The sequence below is a fragment of the Sardina pilchardus genome, chromosome 7 (assembly GCF_963854185.1).
Source record: "Sardina pilchardus chromosome 7, fSarPil1.1, whole genome shotgun sequence".
NCBI lineage: Eukaryota > Metazoa > Chordata > Actinopteri > Clupeiformes > Clupeidae > Sardina > Sardina pilchardus.
Window position 1 is genome coordinate 19,983,643 of NC_085000.1, and position 20,489 is coordinate 20,004,131.

The window sequence follows — 20,489 nt, forward strand, 5'->3', positions numbered from 1 at the left end:
GAAATATCTCAGGGAAGCTTTCCATGGATGCCTAAATTACGGTTCAGATTGCTATTTGCGAATGGGGGACACAGCACCCAAATAGGGCAGCACAACGGCACGTCGGTATTCTTTTGGATGAAAGGTAAACACTCCATTGACGAGCCTAATTAGAAAAAGGGGACGTGGAAAATACATTTGTTCCTTTATTCGGTACCTGATGTTCGCTATCTTTGTAGAGTAACATTTTGCAAAGCTATTCCTTTATATCAACTGTAGTGGCAAATTAGCGTGGGCTTTTACGCATCGACGTGATATTACTGAGCGACTACATTTTCCCCTTCGTAATTCAGCATAGCATAGGTTTTAAATTATTGAAGCTAGTAGACCAATTGTTAGACAGTATACACTATATGGATAATATATGTAGTCTAGAGGTAGTGTTAGTAGTAGTGATAGCAATAATTGTGGCATCAACCTCTAATAATTTGCTCTTAGATGCATTGATTTCTAAATCAGCACTTGAAGACCAAAAGCCATTGAAAGTACACAAGGGAGAACCTGTCAAGATAAGATAGGATAAACACGGGCGAGTCTGTGTAGGACTAATAAGAAAAGAAAAATGCTGCCTTCGCAAGAAGCATCTAAGCTATACCATGAGAATTATATGAGGAATTCCAGAACAATCGGGTTGTTATGGGCGATATTTACGATATGCCTCGCTATCATCAACGTGGTGGTCTTCACTCAACCCTACTGGATTGGCGACAGCTTGAGCACGCCACAAGCAGGCCACTTCGGCTTATATCATTACTGTATTGGGGCTGGCCCCCCGAGCAAGGAGATGACCTGTCAGGGTACTATCTCGGACTTCAGCGCCATCCCCTCCGGCGCCTTCAAAGCGGCGTCCTTCTTCGTGCTGCTGTCCATGGTTCTCATCCTCAGCTGCATCGCCTGCATGGCGCTCTTCTTCTTCTGCAATATCGCCACTGTCTACAAGACGTGTGCTTGGATGCAGCTTCTCTGTGGTGAGTAAATGGGGAAAACATCGTGGCATTGCTCGTCTCTGTTGTTCACATTAATTGAAGCAGACAATAAACCAAGCATGCTGTGTTATATTGATCTTTTTTGGTGATGGACTATCGGTCATGTTGATTGTTTCATGGTTTTTAGTTCGAATGCAGGTGTGTTCGTGTATGGTTGGTGAAGCAGCAGCCAGCACATGCCATGTGTTTCATGTCAGTGCTTAACAACGATTTGGCACCCAGGGAAATGTGGTCAGCATTTGGTGAAAATGGTTGTGCATAGCAGGCTGTGTGTGCACATCAGCTGCTCTCAGTGTGGAGTCACCAGTGAGACTAGGGCGCGCAATAAAATCTTTTTTTTTATCATAGGGTATTGTCAGCGTCAACAGAATATGATCAGATTGGCCCTTGCAGAAATTATATGGTACAATTTTTAAAGCATGTTTGAGAGATATCTGCTTTACTTTCTTCCATCTTGCACGGAACTCCTGTGGATTAACCTTCCATGCTTCACATTTAGAAGTATGTTTTAGTAATGATGTAAGCGTATGTATACTGGCAGGCATGCAAACAGAGATGTTGCAGTAGGTTAGTGTTGGTGCAGTTGTCACGCTCTGTGAGAATCTGGCTTTATCCCTGCTTATGATGATGGTGATAATGATGATGTTGACAATAATGATCGACAAATCAAATCAGAAGACTTATATAATCATCATCTTACTCACATCATCTGCACCAAATGAACTGCTCTCTGGCTATCAAATATGGCCACTGTATGTAATCCAAGTAGGTGTCATGCTAAGCTTTAATATATGATTGCATTATGCATACAATATTTGTTCATTATCATTGTGTTATAATGCACCTTATGACACTGACAAATATTGTACTGCATTCTAGAGACCCTATGAGTTAGTTATAGCGCTACCTATTATAGGTTTCAAATACATGTTTTCAATTCTTCAGAGCAACAGTAACATGAAAAATAAGCATCCTACAGAAATAAATCATTTAGCCACACAGACGAGCCCCTTAAACAAAGTGTTGAGTGTCATCATGGATTTGAAGACAAGGGTGAAGAACATCCTGTTAATGTAGAAAAAGATCACACGGATGAGGCAGGAATCATGTGTTGAACGCCAAGACCAAGGCCAAAGACCACCGAATCAAAATAAGCAGAGATGAGCACATCCCAAAAATAGCCTATATCCAAATGTGGCTTTTTCAGTCTGGTTCAATAGTCGTTAGTCTATTTCGGTTATTTACAATAGTATGAATAGAATAGGAACTTGCCACTGTTGTCCAATGTTATATCAATAAGTATCAGCTTGGAGAGTGAAATCTGAAGCAGTTTGTGGTATTTGTTGTGGTCCACAAACTGCACAGTAGGTTTTCCTTGATGCTTTCCTAAGGGTAGCTTTGTCAGAAGACAGATGTAGTGAGTGCAGTTAATAGCACTCCACTCAGCTCCCATGGCCCGCAGTTCTCTATGCTGAAGGGGGATAGCCACAATATGAGTAAACTCTTCTTTTTTAGCGCAGTGTGGTATATTTAAAATAGTGATATTGGCTGGACTAAATTTGAAACCCGAAGCTACTTTACTCATGCAGCATCTATTCATAGGCTTAGAACTACAACTACATTCTATACCACCATTACCAGAGCTATATTAAAACAAACAAGTGCCATCATCATACATTTTTTTCATCTTCACCTCCAACTTCAATAGCGTCTTTGATCAGTGTGCACATCCCTATAGCCCTAACCCAAGAGGAGAGAGGATTGCACCTATAAAGACATCGCACCAGTCAGCGGCTCTATTGCCTGGGTGTTCCCATCCTGCCTTGCGCGGTGATTTCATTCACGCTGCTAAGGCAGTCTGGAAACCTCCCTAACGTCCTAATTTTTGCCTGAGATAGGGGACCAATCACAGAACAGGGGGGAAAGCAAGACAATGATGAGCTATTCACGGACACATTTGATAGACATCCGTGGCGCCCAATGAATGGATCTGGGCATTTTTTCAAATACGAGAAAATGAACGTCTGGTTGCCAGACCACGTCTCATTTGAGAAGTGGTAGGCGCTAGCCAGGCTACAATTGAACATGATTTCAAGCTAATATTATTTTTGTCACATTCAGCAATCATCTCCTCATGACTGCTAGTTCAGTAGGCAGCCCAGGCTCCCAAATACTGGAAACAACCACAGTGATGGCAGCTTGCAAACAAAAACGAAACCCTGTGTGAAATGTCACTAGGAGTGCTGAAGGGAAGGGTGAGCTACCTCTCTGGTGTGACAAAGACCTGAGTGGTTGAAACGTTTTACTTTGCCATTAAACCGGGAGCATGTAAGACAGTGTGCAGCTATTTTGCTTTTGACTACGTTTGTGCCCATATCCAGCACCTGTCGAAATTATATAGATGCTCGTATATTCCTATACTAAGGGTGAGCTACCTCTCTAGTGTGTTTCGTACGCTCCTTGGTTAAAGTACAAACAACATTATTTTGGACATAAACAAACGTGACTTTCTGTGCCATTGCTGACTATAGTAATTTCCTGTGTATTAGCCACATTGTGTGTAAGCCGCAGGACAGTGTTTTATGCAAGTTATAGGAAAATACCATATTAACTGCCCCAGTGTATTGACCTCATATAGCTGGAGAAATTTGGCAAAATCAATGTACCAGCCCCAGCTAATAGTTGAAAAATGACGGTCCACCTTTGGTGAAACTGAATCTGGTCCCGTGTCCAACGGGAGATGATGGTTTAATCAGCGGTCGTGGCCAGTGCCGACGCAGAGCCGTGTGCCAGGCACCAGCGGGACCGGGGCGGAGGACAAAGAGGGCCAGATGCTCCTCTCCATATCCAAAGCGCTCCGTGCTGGCACAGTCCGATGGTCTTGCAGCCCCCCCCAACACACACACACACACACACACACACACACACACATCAAGACCTACATGCTTTGACAGTCAGGGAAAAAGCATGCTCCTCACACACCAACACACACACACACACACACACACGCACACACACACACACACACACACACACACACACACACACACACACACACACACACACCAAGACCTACATGCTTTGCCAGGCAGGGAAAAGCATGCTCACTCTTGCTCTACATTACAAATTCTCGGAGAGCCCAGCACTCCCAGAGCTCACCGTGGCGTGCGTTCTCTCAGGGGAATCCCCGCTGCTTTTGGAGCCCTTAGGTTGACCTGAGGGGGAAGGCCAGAAAACTGTCAGCTTCAGCGAGCTTTTGGATCCCAACCTGGATTTCTGCTAGGGATCACTTATGCAACATATGTGTGAAATGAATCCAGAGTAAGGGAGGCAAACAGAATGGCAGTTGGAAAGGTTTTTTTTTCTTTCTTTTTTTAAAGCAGTGTCTAAACATACTGAACTTTCACAGCAGGAACATTGTCAGGAAAAGAATCCTTTAGGATTAGTCCTTGTCCACGTTAGCCCGGTGTCTTAGTACAGTACCTGGACATGTCCTCATCAGAAAGTTTTGTTCAAGACATTTTGGTGAGCTCTGGAGGAGACGCTAGTCTTGTAGAGGCTCTAAAATTGTGTTTGATGCACTTTGGATTACTGAGCAGTATCCAGAGAATGGCTCTTGAGTGCCAGACATCATCACATCTGAGGCTAAGTATTAATTCACCTCCATTTGACTGTCTATAGTGTGTGGCTGAGTGCCAAGTATTGATTTTTGTTGCTTGACTGCTATCAAGGCCAATAGCATCATGCTTCATATCAGTTTTCAAATTTGCGTGAGAGCACACTGGGAGTTAAGATGCACAGATCGCTCCGTATAGCAGCACTACAGGTGTGAGCACACGGCTCTCGCTCAGAAAAAGAGGTGAGAATAGTGAGAATGGTGTGATAATGTGTGAGACTGCTGATGAAAACATCGTATACTCGCAAAATGGTGCACGGAACATGTGCAGTGCTGAAAAGCTGTGTGCATTTTTCTTTGTTTCTAGGCTGAGAGCTTTTATGCACTCTCCAGTATGCACTGTGCAGTGTGCACTCTTCCATACCACAGCACTCACTTCACCCAAATGGAGGATTCAGCATAATATTTTACAGCAAAGAGTTTCAAGGAAGTGGGTCCATTAAACAGTTCATCATTTTATTGTATGCTCTGTGGATCACATCTAAATCATCTGTGCGTGATTCCATCTCACACATTCATTCCCTCGAAAGAAAATTACAATCACAAAAAAAATGCTCTCAGATAAGTGTAAAAGGATATGTTTTACTTTTAACATGATGGAGAGTGGGAAATGTAGTCCACTTTTCATGGCTCACTGGTCAACCCACTCACTACACTTCCTCCCATAACGTACCCATTTTATCATCTTCTGCTTGTGTCTGACCTTGTTCTGATCAAATATTGAACAGTGTTTCAGTGGACACACTTGCTTGAAAGGAAGTCAGGGCAGAACCCATGCACTTTTGCTTGTTCGCTTTCACTCTGAGTTTGTGTTTTGTTGATCCAAGGAAATTCCTTGTGATTACAGGATTCACTTCCTGAATGTCAATAAACTGAACATCCCTAATTGTATTTCACTCATTTCATTGACTTTATCTTGTGTAATATCAACTATGTTTTGTGAGAATAGCAAGCTTGCTTTTCTAGGATTTAGTTACAGTCTTGCAGCTACACAAGAATGAAAATGTCCATTAATGGCCTGTTATGAATAATAGAAAGAGCATGTTGTCCATGAAGTGGATCAATAGGCCTACCCCCTTTAGAGTCACAGAATGGCAAAATACTTAATACAAATAATCATCACCTCTGGTCTGGCCAAATACGGACGCATGGAATGAAATGTCTTATGGATCCTTTGTGGTCTGTACTGTAGATCAATTTGATACTGTTCCCTCCCGTCTATGATGCTACATGCGCTCTATGGAAATGGGCTTATTCTGCGGTGGAGGGAGGGTTCATGTTTATAGCATGCTTGTTTTATTTGACCATTCATTTCTAGGGTGGCAAATTTCTATAATCACCGTCAGAGGATGGGAGCAGAGTTATTGCCTGGCCTGAATAAATCCATTATTTTTAATTAAATTAGTAAGATATGTTGGTTGGATTGTCCACTAGCCATTACTTCATGTTAATTCCAGTTGCATACTATCAATACATGTCATAAAAAGGTCACAAATGCCTTTTTGTCTGCATAGTGGTTGACATAAGCTTATCTTCAATGCTATCATAATGAATGGGTATGTTTGTTCATGCATATGTGTGTGCTTATGTGTGTGTGTGGGCGTTCATGCATGCGTATGTGTGTGCGTGTGCACGTGTACGTGTGTGTGTGTGTGTGTGTGTGTGTGTGTGTGTGTGTGTCAGTAATCTTCTGAAACGGGGTGCTGCAGTATGCTCCATCTATAAATAGAAAGGAAGGGGAGAGCTAATCTCCAAGGGAATCCCGAGTGGTTCCCTTTCTCTTTCCCAAGATTTCAGCCTGTGTCTTCTCCTAGAGACAGACATGTTTTAATTATCAAGTGTAATAAATAATTCCAAGTCACTGGGGCCCGGCTAAAAATATCACAGCAGCTGAATAATGCATCCGAGTGACCCACCTTTGCATTGTCTCCCCTGTGATTTTGGAAGTGAGAACATGGAAAGAATTTGATTTTGATATCCATGTATTCAATGCAGATTGAATTGTTTGACGTATAAGATGATGCTGAAACGCAGTGCAGTATGCAGTGAACGACTATACATAACAATAAAGGCCTGAAAAATTTGCTATTAGAAACGTGTTCTGAGGATGAAATAATATTGTTTTCGCTTTCTTTCAACCCCCCCGAAACATGACAAATACATTGTCGGTGGAGCAGAAAACAGATGCACAGAACCATATCCGTTTCCACTGATGTGTCAATGGGGTGAAAGAGAGAATATGTTGACACTGCTGTCATCAGTGAGGCCTGGGCACTATGACTGGAGAGAACCATGCAGGGACCAGGCCAGTAGAGTATTCTAGATCATTCCTTACATCAAACAAGCACGAAGGAATGTGATAAGCTCTCCTTCTCAGACTCAGCCTAAAACATTATCTTTGTGAGCACAACATTGTTCAATCACCAGCAAATCCACTTAATAAGGATAAGGGATTCCCACAGACAATGCGGACTATTTGATTCTGTTTTATTCTGAATTAGGCTGTTTTAGGTATTGGAAGGGGTGTTAACACAAATACTTTTGGAAATCACTAAAATTAAGATAATCAGTATTTTACCATTTTCAGTTTCTTCTGGTTAGAACCAAATTAATCATCTGTTTTTTGGAGAGTAGCGAACAGTACCTGTGTTGCAATTTGCCTCTTCCAGTGTTTGAACACCATAGTTCCCACTATGTTGTTGATGATGCAGTGATACATATCATTGGTGGAAAAGGTGGTAACGTGTACAGTACCCTCTCACCAGACCACAGCCTATATCTGTGTCAACATTTTTCCAATTTCTAATCCTTTCTAGAAATACACCCCAGAGTAACGAAATCGTTAATCATACTTCTTCTCAACAAATGTCTTACAGTAATCTAAGTTTTCTGATTATTTTTTTTTTTTTTTAAGTTACTGTGCTGTCAATATCTAGAATAATGTGGTAGCGAAATTTAAATGTGTAGCTTTTGTAGCACCAGGCCTTTTTATTAGAAGCCAAATTAACCAAGTGAGCTCAAGTGACATGATAGACTCACCGTTGCTCATCTGTCCATCATCATAAGCCCACCCAAACAATTTGATTGGTGACGTTGGAAATGCTCTGGTTCAGGTTCAGCCATAGTCGTTTCTCAATGGAGCAAATCCAGTCCAAATTTCCCAACCTCAAATTTTTAGTACATTTGGGCTGACTTCCAGGCTAGGTCTGTGTCCTTACATAAACAGAACTGTCAGTTTGAGACTTGAGACTTTATTAGACTTTATTAGATAACCAGTTTTTGTAGTGTAGAAGAAGCATCACATCATGAAAGAACAATGCAAAATTCAAAACAAATGTGTTTCATCTAAATATTTGGCCCGTATACTATTTTGTTAACTACAATGCCACTGATGATACATTTAGTGATCAGTGTGAAAATGTGATTTAGAATATTGTCAAAGCTCTTTTATTGCATAATACATACAATGTGTGCTAATGTACAAATGTGCTTATCATGTACAGTATAGTGCTGATGGATATGCTACAGTATATTGTATGGATAGATAGATAGATACTGTAGGCCTATGCAATTTTCTACATTAAATTTGTTCAAAATGAAATGGATTGTTGAAGAAGTCAAAATTGAACAGATGTTGAAAAAGAAAATAGCAGAAAGTGGGCCAGCACTTGTGCTAGCCTCTTCAGCTCTGTTGTTTTTTTTCTCGTTTCCACACAGACCCTCTCTTTCTCTCTCTCTAACCTTGTTCCTCTCCCAGTTGCCTTTGAAGTTCTCTTGCAAGTTCACAGATATCTGATGGGAGGGGTATAGAGGGAAAGAAAAATGAAGGAGGGGGAGAAAAAAAAGACAACAACTTCAAAGCGCTTGCCTCTCGCTTTGCTGAAGAGGATATTTTTGGAGCATCGATTTTCAACCTGTAGGCCAGCTATAGTGAGGATGCACATGTGCAGACTTACGGCACCACTGTATGGGGAGCATTGCTTCACTACACACTGCACCGTGCCCCGCATTTACCAGGAGCCCCCGAATGAAAGGGAGTCTCCCGTAAATGGCAAAAGAAGCGCTAATTCAAATCTAACAATGAAACAAGTGCTGTTGTCAGGATAGTACTGGTGTCGTGTCACCATTGTGAGGGAGTACAGCCTTACCTTATGCTGCTTATGAGTAGCTAAAACGTTAGTATCAAGGGAGCTGGTCATATGTATAATTAATTAGACTTGTTGGAGGATGGGTAAAATATGTTAAGAAGCCTCTATGGTCATGTCTCAAATTACATATTCACACCTAGCAGTGTCCTACAGGCTAACGTGTTACAGTAACGGCCTGGTACTCAACTTGCATGTGTTATTTACTGTTTATACATTGTGTTACTGTACATGTGAGAACTTGCTCCTTTCAATCAGTTGAAATGCTGGTTTGAGTGGTGCCCTTTCTCTATGTATGAGCTGTGTTTTGTTCCTGAGAATCTTGTTGCTAGTGACTTGGTTGAGGTACAACAAGTAACCGTGAGCTCATCAGTCGTAGAAAAATACATTTCAATAAGCATCCATTCCTGTTTTCTTTGTCTACAAATCCAGAGTTGAATCATATGGCTTCAAACAGTGAACAATCCCATGACAAAGAAAGAGGACTTGTAGCCAGAAAACTGGGGACATAATCCCAAAAATGGAGACATTTTCAGTTTGAATGTCAATCTGATTGAAATAGTTACAAGTTTTATCTTCAAAAAAACGGGGACATATGTAGTTTTTCTATATTTTCCAAGGGACAGGTAACCAAAAACGGGGACTGTCCCCTGAAATGGGGACGTCTGGTCACCCTAATATATACTGTACCCTTTGCATGTCCTCCTGTTTCATAAACTGAGAGCTCTAATGTCCAATGTTCACTGAAAGTGATGCCAAGGCCATGCAGTCAAATTACCACCCTCCCTCTGGCTGTCTGAAGGGGAGAAGGCATGTCCTTGACTCCCAAGGTGCCAGGTGTGGATCCAAAATGTTGAATGTAGTACTTTGGATGATGTGCGCAGCGTCCAGCTTATTTTAAACATGACTAAGTAAGCAAAAAGAGAACAAAAACAGCAACAACCTTGATCTTCCATTGCTACAAACATGCTGGTAGATGAGCCCACAATGGAGAGAACTTGTCTCTCTCAGCAATAACCCCACTGTCATCAGGGGCCCTATTGCACCACTTAATTAGCCCAGGTTCAGCAGAGAGGACTTAGTAAACTCAGCAGTGTGTGCGTGTGTGTGTGTGTGTGTTGCAACGGGTGTGGTGTCAGCAGGTGAGGCAGTGGACATTATTACAGATCCTCAGAGAACATACACATTTTCCATCATATAGATGCATTGGCATCTGTACACACATGGGAATTAATCTACAGTATGTAATCCTGAAAGATTCTCGTGAATGTTGAAGGGAGTCCTTTTTGGGTAGATCCTACAGTACGTTGAGCCATGTGATAGGGGCCTGTCATTGCCAAGTACTTTATATGTGAATTTAAAAAGGGTATTTTTGATTCCCTTAACTGGTAAATTCAGTGATAAAAATCCCCCAATCTGTTTGTCTGTTTATTTCACTGTGAGAGTTAGAAGTTAGTTGATAAGGGCATACAGCGTGCAGTATTATCTGATTCGTCATTTCAAATAAATTCACATTTTCAACAACTATATACTGTCACTACGCTGCCACCATCAGCCATCCTTTGGCCATGTTATCTTTATTATGTCTGTTAAGGGGTACCTAAACATGTGGATTTATGGATATCAATGTAGTCAACATAGCATGATAATCACATAGCACAACACATTTTCTCTTTGTGCTTGGGAAATTGGGGTAGACTTAACAAATCTAGACGGAGAAATATTATTTTGCATATAAAGTCATTATCTCTACTCTGGGCCCATGGATCTCATAGCGGAGCAGAAGCAGCAGGGCCTCTGAGTTTCCCTGGCACTGGGCCCCCAAATAATAATGGGATATTCTGAGCCATAAACAAGGGAGACGTCCGAGGAAGCTCTCATTGTAATAATCCGGCTAACTCTTGTAAATAAGATAACAAGACAAGCTCGCAAGGGTCACTGTGACATTGTCAAATAGTAATTACGTGTGATGGTGTGGTTCTGTCATCTTGTAAAATTCTTTAGCCGACAATCAATCAAGTTTATAGTGATTAGCATTAGCCATTATACACAGTCTGAAGACCTTCTGTATTTCATTGTGGGGTTTATGATTCATAAAGATGAGGAATGAGATTATGGTCACTTGCATGCTTCCAGCTCCAGGCCATTGATTGTCTGTCATCTCCCTCTTTCTTCTCCCCTATAGCCGTGTGCTTGGTGTTTGGCTGCATCATCTTCCCTGACGGCTGGGACGCCGAGGTGGTGAGAGACTTGTGCGGGGAGGAGACAGGGAAGTACACCCTGGGAAGGTGCTCCGTGCGCTGGGCATACATCCTGGCTATCATCGGCATTCTGGATGCTCTCATCCTCTCTTTCCTGGCCTTTGTGTTGGGAAACCGACAGAGTGACTTCTTCTTTGAAGAAGTCAGAACTGAAAACAAAGGTAAACAGCAGTTTTACTGTCAGAAGAGTGCGGCGTAGAATATCACATCCGTGTGCAGGGTGAATTCTTACTGCTACGATTGCACCAGCTGTACGACATGAGTCAGGTTTTCTGAAAAGCTTATTTATTTAGCATATTTCATGTCCTGTATCTCCTTTGCTAAATATAGTCAAATGCCAGACAGTTTGCAAGATGTGCCTATAAATAGTGTTTACAAACACTATTTATAATACAATTCAAAGATATATACGAAGATGTCCTTATTTTAGTAGAGCCGTGTGTACAAATCACAACATACAGTATGTTAGTCATTTAAGAAAGATGATGATACACGTAAAAGAGAAACATAAAGCATGTTTTCTGATAGCAGTGAATATACTGCAGAAAATGGCATGTTTGTATAGGCTTCATGTTGTTTTCCTCGGAGCTCACACTGACATAATCTTTTCTTCCTCTGGTCCTTTTCTCCAATGTTGGGGAAAATGTGAACATGAAGTGTTTTGGCATCACTAAACCCAGAGTACAGGTTGTGGTGGCTGTAGAATGGAGCAAAAATATATTAATAAATTAACATCACGACTCGACTATAATGAGACGGTTTCCATGGTTACCCACCATGGGGATAAGTTTTTTTTTCCCTCACTCTAGTCAGCCCCCTTATTTGAGTTTCTTGCTGAATCTATGACCAGCATTTTGTTACAGACAATTCAGAGCCTTGCCCTAGTTGAATAAGCAATGTGACTTTTAAAACATGATCATTTGCATTTATATTTTGAATAATTATCATTTTAATACACTAATGTGCAAACACCCCTCAGCAACCAAATCAGATGTGTGTATTCTCTGCTGACACACACACACACACACACACACACACACACACACACACACACACACACACACACACACACACACACAATTGTTACATAAATGTTCCATTCTTTTTTTTACAGACATGGCTGTGTCTAGGGTAAGTTTGTTGTCACTGCATGCACAGCTCATTAATATAATATTTGTGTTGTTTGACACACCATGGTTTAACACTAAAGAGTGTCCACTTTACAGTGCACAGACAAGTTAGGTCGGAAAGGATCAAATTCAAAAATAATTTATGGAGTTCTTCTGTTTGACCAGAATCGTCATCTGAACAACTTTATCTTGTCTGTACCTAGTTAAGTGGATAAAGGATGGAGCGCTTGCATTCATGCTTCTGATTGTAATATACAGTGGCACTGTTTTTAAATACAGTTTGATGTACCAATTAAATTTGCATGAGTCGTCAGATAAAATTGTAGCAAATGAATACTTATTAAACTGTGCAAGTAGCATTCCTCTATGTTCCATAAAGTGACACTTTTTCATGTTTATCATTTTGTGCTCTGTAGAACATGCATGGCTGTCCTTCCTATTAGATGATTCAGTCTTCCTTGATACTTGGCACTTTTACTCAGATCAGCGTATGGGTGCAAACTCATCTCGTAGAATTGAATCTGAAAATGGCCATAGTAGTGCCCATGTAGACAAATAGATTTTTTTCTATCATGCTGTTGAATTTGATTGTTAGTTTTGCGGTTAGATCTGATGTCCTCTTTGTGTTTGCAGATTGAGGTGCAGGACAGAAGAAACCCTCGGTTCACTGGGCCGAGATACTGAAGGTTTCCCCCGAGGCAACACTTCCATGTCCTCCTACGGTTCCACCTAAAATCCAGCCTGTGGTCTAATGAGGAGGCTATATGTACCACAATCTGTTTGTACATTGAATTTGCTATATTTTTTAAAGGATGTCAGTCTTGCGCATTGTAAATGTCATCAACATTTTGAATTTGAAAACTGATTGGATAACTGTATGTACTGTATATATTTATGGAGTATGACGACTCACTGAAGCTTTGTAAACTCAAGACCTCTGGGAAAGTATACTCATCCCTAGTTAATGTTTCCATGCTTCCAAACTGTGACAAGCACTGATGCATTCTACCTTCTCGCAAATTCTCAACAGACATTTAAGTTGTGCATATTGGACAGGAGCATTTTCTACATGTAGACTACTTTTTGTATCTCTTTTGAAATGTCAGATTCCACCATTGGATGAGATGATTTTGAGGAACTTTTGACAAGAACTGTCCTTTTCATTGAGTGTTGTTTAACTGCTCGTTGGCTTTCAGATATGTGTTGAGGACTATAGTTGACATTGCACGTGTTGTGTTATTCATAATATAGCCTAACTTCAGGCCATATGGTGTCAGGCTAAGTTTAGTTTCAATGTCACTTTTTGCCAGATGTCCTCAAATGAAAGTCACAAGTATACTTCAAAGCAGAAGTCAAATGACTTGTAGTTATTTGGTCTTACCAGAGAGTTGAACTCACTGTACCTTGAAGGATCTTTTGTCTTGAGCCAAGGAAAGTGTCAGAGTTACATCAGGTGAAGTAGTAACTGAATTGAATTCAGTGAAGTCAGTCACACAGGGCCAGATGTGATTTCGGCACTTTGTAATGAGGGTACACAGTCTGTGGAAACAGTGTTATGAGGATCAATAGGAAAAATGCCGACTTTCCCCCCCCGACAACCTGCTCATGCCAATCACCTTTGCCGTTTTCTTTTTTCATCTGCACATTTTCTTCTAACTCTGCCTTTACAAGGTGTCAGATTTGATTTGGATGCTCAAAACTCTTTTCTCATTTCTACCACATTTAAGCCTAATTGCTACATTGTTGTCTGCAGCTGTATATTCTAATATGTGTCTAGTATATCTCTGTTGATATTCAGACATACTGTATATTGTAATATACATCCGAATATCACATATTCGGTGTGGCTCCACATTACTAGTAGTAAAAAAGTATCTATTCAGAATATCTGGTGGAAGTCACAATGATCATCATTACTATCATTACTCAGAGTTCATCAAGTAGAACAGTTCAGTGTTCTATTACACCCAAGAGCAGTCAGGCTCTCTCCGATTAGATAGCATCTGTAAACGTGAGAAATGACAAGTCACAGTAGAGGTCATCCAAAACCTAGCATCCAACTAAAGTACAGTAGTTATAGCAAGCATACAAAGATTTAAAAACACAATCCTGATTGTGTATGGCTCATGTCGAATTTTATATTAGCCAGATGAGGTGATCTGCCGTGTTGCTAAAAAATGTGTGGTGATGTGGTCTGAAACGAGGCATGCCCTGTATGCTGCATTTTAACTCAGGCTTTGGGGACTGACCTTTGTAGCATTCACCGGAGAGTCCAGGGCAACTGGGCCCTCGCTGAATGACCTTTGAGGTAGCTGTGACCCTCTGTCCCAGAGACCCACTCACACTGTGCTCGCTTGATGCACTGTGGGCCTCTTCCTCCATCTCAGGCTGGTGATGTCTCATCTGGATTGCGGAAATAACATCACAAAAAGGGTGAGGTTTCTTTAGATCTTGTGTCTAGTTAGGAGTTATGGTGTTATCGTGTATGGTTAGCATCATCGGAGTGTGTTCAAAAACTCGCTCTGGTTCCCCCATTGGCTTTGGAAGGAATCTTTTAAACATTCTATTTAAGTATTTCCCTTATTATTTGATTTTATATTCATAATGTGTAGTGTATGTTTAAAAGAAAATGGTCACCATACACCACTCACCATACCTTATATATGTGTGTTGCCATTAACATTCATTTTGTTGGTGTATGATTGTATTGTGATGAATTAAAGTTTACAAACAAGTAGAATTAGAGGATTTTTTAGAAGTATTGGTTTGGTTCAAAATAGTTTGGATGTTGTGATGAATTTCACTCTCTTACCAAACAGGACGGTTTTACAAAATTAATTACTGTATACACACACTCAAAGTGCCCGGTGTTACTCAACGGACGAGGTACCAAGATGATGACACCCTCCAATTTAGCCAAATATGTTATATATCAGTATGGCCGTTGAACTTTTTTGAAAGAGAACACTGAAGGGAAATAAAGCTTGTTTTGTTTATTATGAAATTTGAGCAGTTCTTTACGGTTATGTGTAGATTTTGTATCAAAATAGATCTAGCATATGAGTATATTACAGGATGAAGTGCTGCACAAAACTGCGAAATGTATCCAATTTTGATCGAAGAGGTTATCGCTCCCAACCTTTTTACCTTTTTAGTAATTCACTAAATTGTCTCAGTGTATGCCCCACAGTTTATGCTATTCAGCTGTGTGTATAATATGATTACTTTTACCCACCTCTGCAGATGTTTATTATTATTATTATTATTATTATTATTGTTGTTGTTATTATTATTACTATTATTATTATTATTATTATTATTTCTAACCATGTTACTTGTGCGGTGGAGACTCTTTGCATTTGAAGCCACGGCCTCCAGAAACCAGGCAGAGAGCTAAAGCAGGTTAAGCAGCACAACGCAGCACAGCAAAAACAAAAGAGATGTTGTTCCTGTAAATTTGACAGATAAAACCCATATCCTCCATTAACATGGTTATATTTGTGCATAAACATTTGGATTGTCTTGTTAGACTGGGACCAATTGTTTTATCTTATTTAATAAATTTCACACACAACTCCATGAACTCAGTCAATAGTGGTATTGTTTATCTACTTAAGCACCCAAACATGTCATCTCCTTTCCCGTGATGCCTTTGGAAAAATGCATTGATAATTGATATTTTTTTTTCTGTTTCTTGAATTGGTTGAAGTAAAATCTAAAGTATCTAAAGTAAACCTGGCACTTTTCTCTAGTACATTTATAATTCTTGTGTGGGTGATAACTGTGTGTAAAATATGTACTGTAAATTGAAAATGAAATGTTATGAAAACAACAAAGTGCCAGGTGCAGTGGACATATGAACCCATTCCTTGGAAGCCTACCTGTAAGTGGTGCCTCAGGAACTATAACAGAGGTGAGAGGGAGTCACCTGAAGGAGGATTCCAGTTTGCAACACAGCTTTATCGAGTGTCACTGTTCCCAGCTGTGGGTGGCATCTGAATGGATGAAGACTCTTTTCTGAGGTGGTGGTAGTGGGCACAAAAGCATGACAAAGAGGATTCTGGGAAATGCAGTGAAAGGCAGAAGGCTTTCTCGCTTGGTGCTTCCTGAGCCATTTTGCCACCATCTATGGCCTATTTCGATCAGAGACATTGGTTCAATTTTTCAACATTTAGATCTGAACACGGAAAGGATTCAATTCTGGAAGAAATAAATTGAACATGCTCAAATAAGATGTGATGTTCCGGACAATTATGGAAAAACTGTGTAGTCAGACCTGTGTTGTCATATCTTACCTGATAGGATGCAACAAATACACAATGGGTTGCTGCAGCACATCCCTACCTGGGTAACTCTTTTTTATGTATTCTTTTCTGTGGATTCTGCCCTTTTTGCCTAGTTCTTGGTATTTCTAATGGATCAACGTTATTGATGTCTACAATTTTGACATGAAAATTGTTACGGTCAGATATGTAAAATCAGTATTACTGACGAGAACATATTTTCTATAGCGTTATTTAAAAAATAAATCTTATGAATTGAGCATTCGGTAATGAAAATTATTGCTATAATAATGTTTTATGATACATTGATGATGTCCAACAACACATTCATAAACAGTCAAAAATGGCACAAACATGCACTGATGAAATAAAGCATACCGAATTATTTGTTTAGTGCCTGTTTAGATGTATTCTGATGTATGGCTCAGTTTTCACAATGCAAATATCTGACCTTTCAGTTGATTTTTTAGACAATTTGCAATCTATGTCATTTGAGGATTCTGGGGAACGTCCTGTAGGGCCTTTTCTCTGTGACTCAGGCCTCCTTCCACTGTGCTTTGGGAATGCACATCTATGAGTAAACTTGGTAACACTTTACTTGATGGGTTCATTCATAACACATTCATAACAGCTGTCATGAACTGCACATGAAGCATTCATGACTGATTCATGAAACATGACTAAACATTCATACCAACCCTTTCATGAATGTGGAAGACAAAACAACAAAAACTTGTCAAAATAAAAGTCCAACAATCTAGTAATCCATATTATACAGGGTATTATGAATCCTCTCCAGCATTTGTAAACACCTCATGAATATTTTATGAAGTCTACTTCAAATGTCACTTTACTATAGGAGTTGTGAAGTAGTCATCATACTGGGAAGTGAACTGACCATCTGTGGACCTCTGAATGGTTGGACATTCCTGTTTTATATATCTATATACAGTCATTGGTGTAGACAACTATGCATTCTTCAGAGGTTACTAGCATAAAATAAACACACAGACAAACAAAAAACGAAATTCTCCTGGACACTGGACTTCCCCGTTGACTAAGATGTGACATGATCAGGTTGGCTAAAACAAAAAAGACAGCAATGCTGCTTTGCGATTGTTGGACTTTTATTTTGACAAGTTTTTGATATATTGTCTTCCACATTCATGAAGGGGTTGGTATGAATGTTGACTCATGTTTTATGAAACAGTCATGAATGCTTCATGTGCAGTTCATGACAGCTGTTATGAATGTGTTATGAATGAACCCGTCAAGTAAAGTGTTACCGTAAACTTTAGCCTACATGCATCCTTTTTTGGGAGCTTTATACACTCTAAAACATAATGGAGCCAGTACTGGTTCTTCAGAGCAATGCCATAGAAGAACCTTTTTCAGTGCTTCAAGGAACCATCGAGGCAACAGTTTGCATGATGTACAGTAATGATTCAACACAGAGTTTTGACTCTCCATGGAACCATCCAGAGATTTAAAGAACCAATTAAGCACCTTTATTTTTTAGATTGTGTGTGTGTGTGTGTGTGTGAGTGTGTGTGTGTGTGTGTGTGTGTGTGTGTGTGTGTGTATATACATATATGTACATACACACACACACACACACACACACACACACACACATATATATATATATATATATATATATATATATATAGTATACTGTATATATCATATTTCTTGTGAATAATCTCTAATAATGATCACCTGAGTTACAGTGCAGTATACTACAGCACATACTGAAACCTACATAAATGTCAATAATCAGTTCCAAAAACATGGATTCAGCCACTCAAGGTCCATGTGGGAAATTTTTTTCTCAGAGAGCTATTGGATTGCATAGGAAAGACACATACAAGTAAACAACGATATTTGTTATATAGTTTGTGTCGTTATGTATATTTCCTAGTCTTCACAGACTGTGAGGAGACAAAACCCACCTCAAAACCAGATCCGGGCCATTATTCACCTGCTAAGATTACAGTGCGTACGTGTCTACAGTGCCTCAATTTGTGCAATTGAACTCCAGGCACAAATCTAATGGGAGGTGAAGTTATGTAGCAGCACCATACAGGTGTGTCACATATGAAAACTAGAGGATATTTAGGGCTTTCGCCATTGACCCTTTTGTCATTTTAGAAAATCAGATGAAGTACATTTTACATTTCAATTCACATGCAATCCATAACATTAAAACTTATACAATAGGGGAAAAAACTCTGTAATGTCCCTCCCCCACCCTCTCATGGTAGGTGTGAGTGTGCATATGTCTTTCAGAATGACAAAGGGAGAGGGAGCTTGGAGAAGAGGTCGAATATGAATAAGTAATGGTAAAGCCTCCAGGGAAAAATTCTATATTATTTATTTATTTCCCAACACATTGTTTAATGTTTATATTGTGTGGCTATCAAGGATGTACTGTACACCTCAGAGCAGAAAAAATAACATACACCAACCATACAGCTATCATCATATTTTAGAAAGACTCCATGTCAGTGTAGAACATTCCAGAAATGTCTCCTGTGTTTTTGAAATATGTTTCATACTTTGTTTTAATGTTCCATCCAGTTGGACCTATGGGAGCAGTGTGAGAATTTCCACTGTCCATTTCAAGTATTCTCAACACCTTGAATTTTACTGTTGGGTACAGCACTATGAGAAGACGAAGAGTGGGCATCTGTCTGGCGGATGCCAAAACAAGGTGTTCTTTATGACCATGTCTATGTTCCATGAGGTGGCATTGGCATTGCCATGATAGTGAATCAACAGAGCTGGGGCTTAAGTATTGATTCATTTGAACAGGTGACCTTATGAGGTCACACCTTTTTGTTTTTGTCAACAGTACTCATCTTGGTAATTACACATATCTAATTTAGAATGGAACATGCTCATCCACTCATTACTTCCTGATGATGACATACTGACATAACATTGGTGTGATGGGTTGAGTGTGTGTGTGTGTGTGTGTGTGTATGGCGTGCCATTCCAGGGCCTTCTCCCAGTGAGCCACTAAACTGACAATCAAACACTCCTCAGAAAGTCGGAAAGGGCAGTGTTCCAGACTGACCTCCTCCTGCTATTCTAACACCTACTCACTTGCCCCAGCATACTGCCCGCAGACACCAGACATAGGATGCCAGACGCACCGCAAAGGAAAATCCTAATATTTATAGGGACGCTCTGTCCCTCTGCCCAGACCCTGACTCTGCTCCTAAACAAAAACCGGCTGACGGAGGAGAAGAGAATGGCACGGAGGAAGGCCTCTGCCGCCTCCTCTTCCTCTTCTGTCTCCCAGACCGGCTCCCTCCACCTCCCTTACATGCACGTTGACCAGAGTATAAATAGTTGTGGTTGAGGAGACTCTCAGTGGTGAACTGCTGTTTTGAAACAAGACGGAGTCGTTCTGTAAGCCAGTTAAGTCTGTGAGTCAACTGTGCAGAGTTCCAATCATTTGCTTTATTCAGGTGGTCTGAACCGACTGAGAGCTGTTTGTTTTGCATCAGTATGGAGCTAGCTTCCAAACAACAGTCATCCCATCTGCTTTGGAAGGCATGTGCCTTTCTCCTCCTGCTAGGAGGCTGTGGTCTGACCCGAGCATCCGTCTATCACAAATCAGGTAAGACTTACAGTAGTAGCTTGTATTACTCCTGCATCTATATTATTCTCAAACCTGCTCTGGATGTGTCTGCTATGTGAATGGCTAGGCTATGGGTATGAAAGCAATAGAACATCAGTAGACAAAACCCATCCCTCTGGTTGCCAGCTTATACTGCATTGAAACTGTAGATGCTCTCTCCATCCTTTGCATGTTTCTAGGAACATACAGTACACTCTCGGTCAGCAGGATGTGGGTGTCTTGCACACAGATCGGTGTCTTTAACGGAACTTTAACCTCACTGCTCTAGATCACCTCAACATGTCAACAACCACCAGTGTGGTAGTATCAGTGCAGGTTAC

The 20,489-nt window shown here is 40.4% G+C and overlaps 1 protein-coding gene across 1 annotated transcript; it reads left to right on the plus strand.

The window, feature by feature from the left end:
* The first annotated feature begins 601 nt into the window (after positions 1-601).
* On the plus strand, positions 602-12,942 carry LOC134088296 (LHFPL tetraspan subfamily member 4 protein-like). The gene is made up of 4 exons (XM_062542221.1): positions 602-1,007; positions 11,032-11,268; positions 12,222-12,238; positions 12,871-12,942. The coding sequence occupies exons 1-4, from the start codon at positions 602-604 to the stop codon at positions 12,919-12,921; spliced, it is 711 nt and encodes a 236-aa protein (XP_062398205.1). The 3' UTR covers positions 12,922-12,942.
* The last annotated feature ends 7,547 nt before the right edge of the window (positions 12,943-20,489 follow it).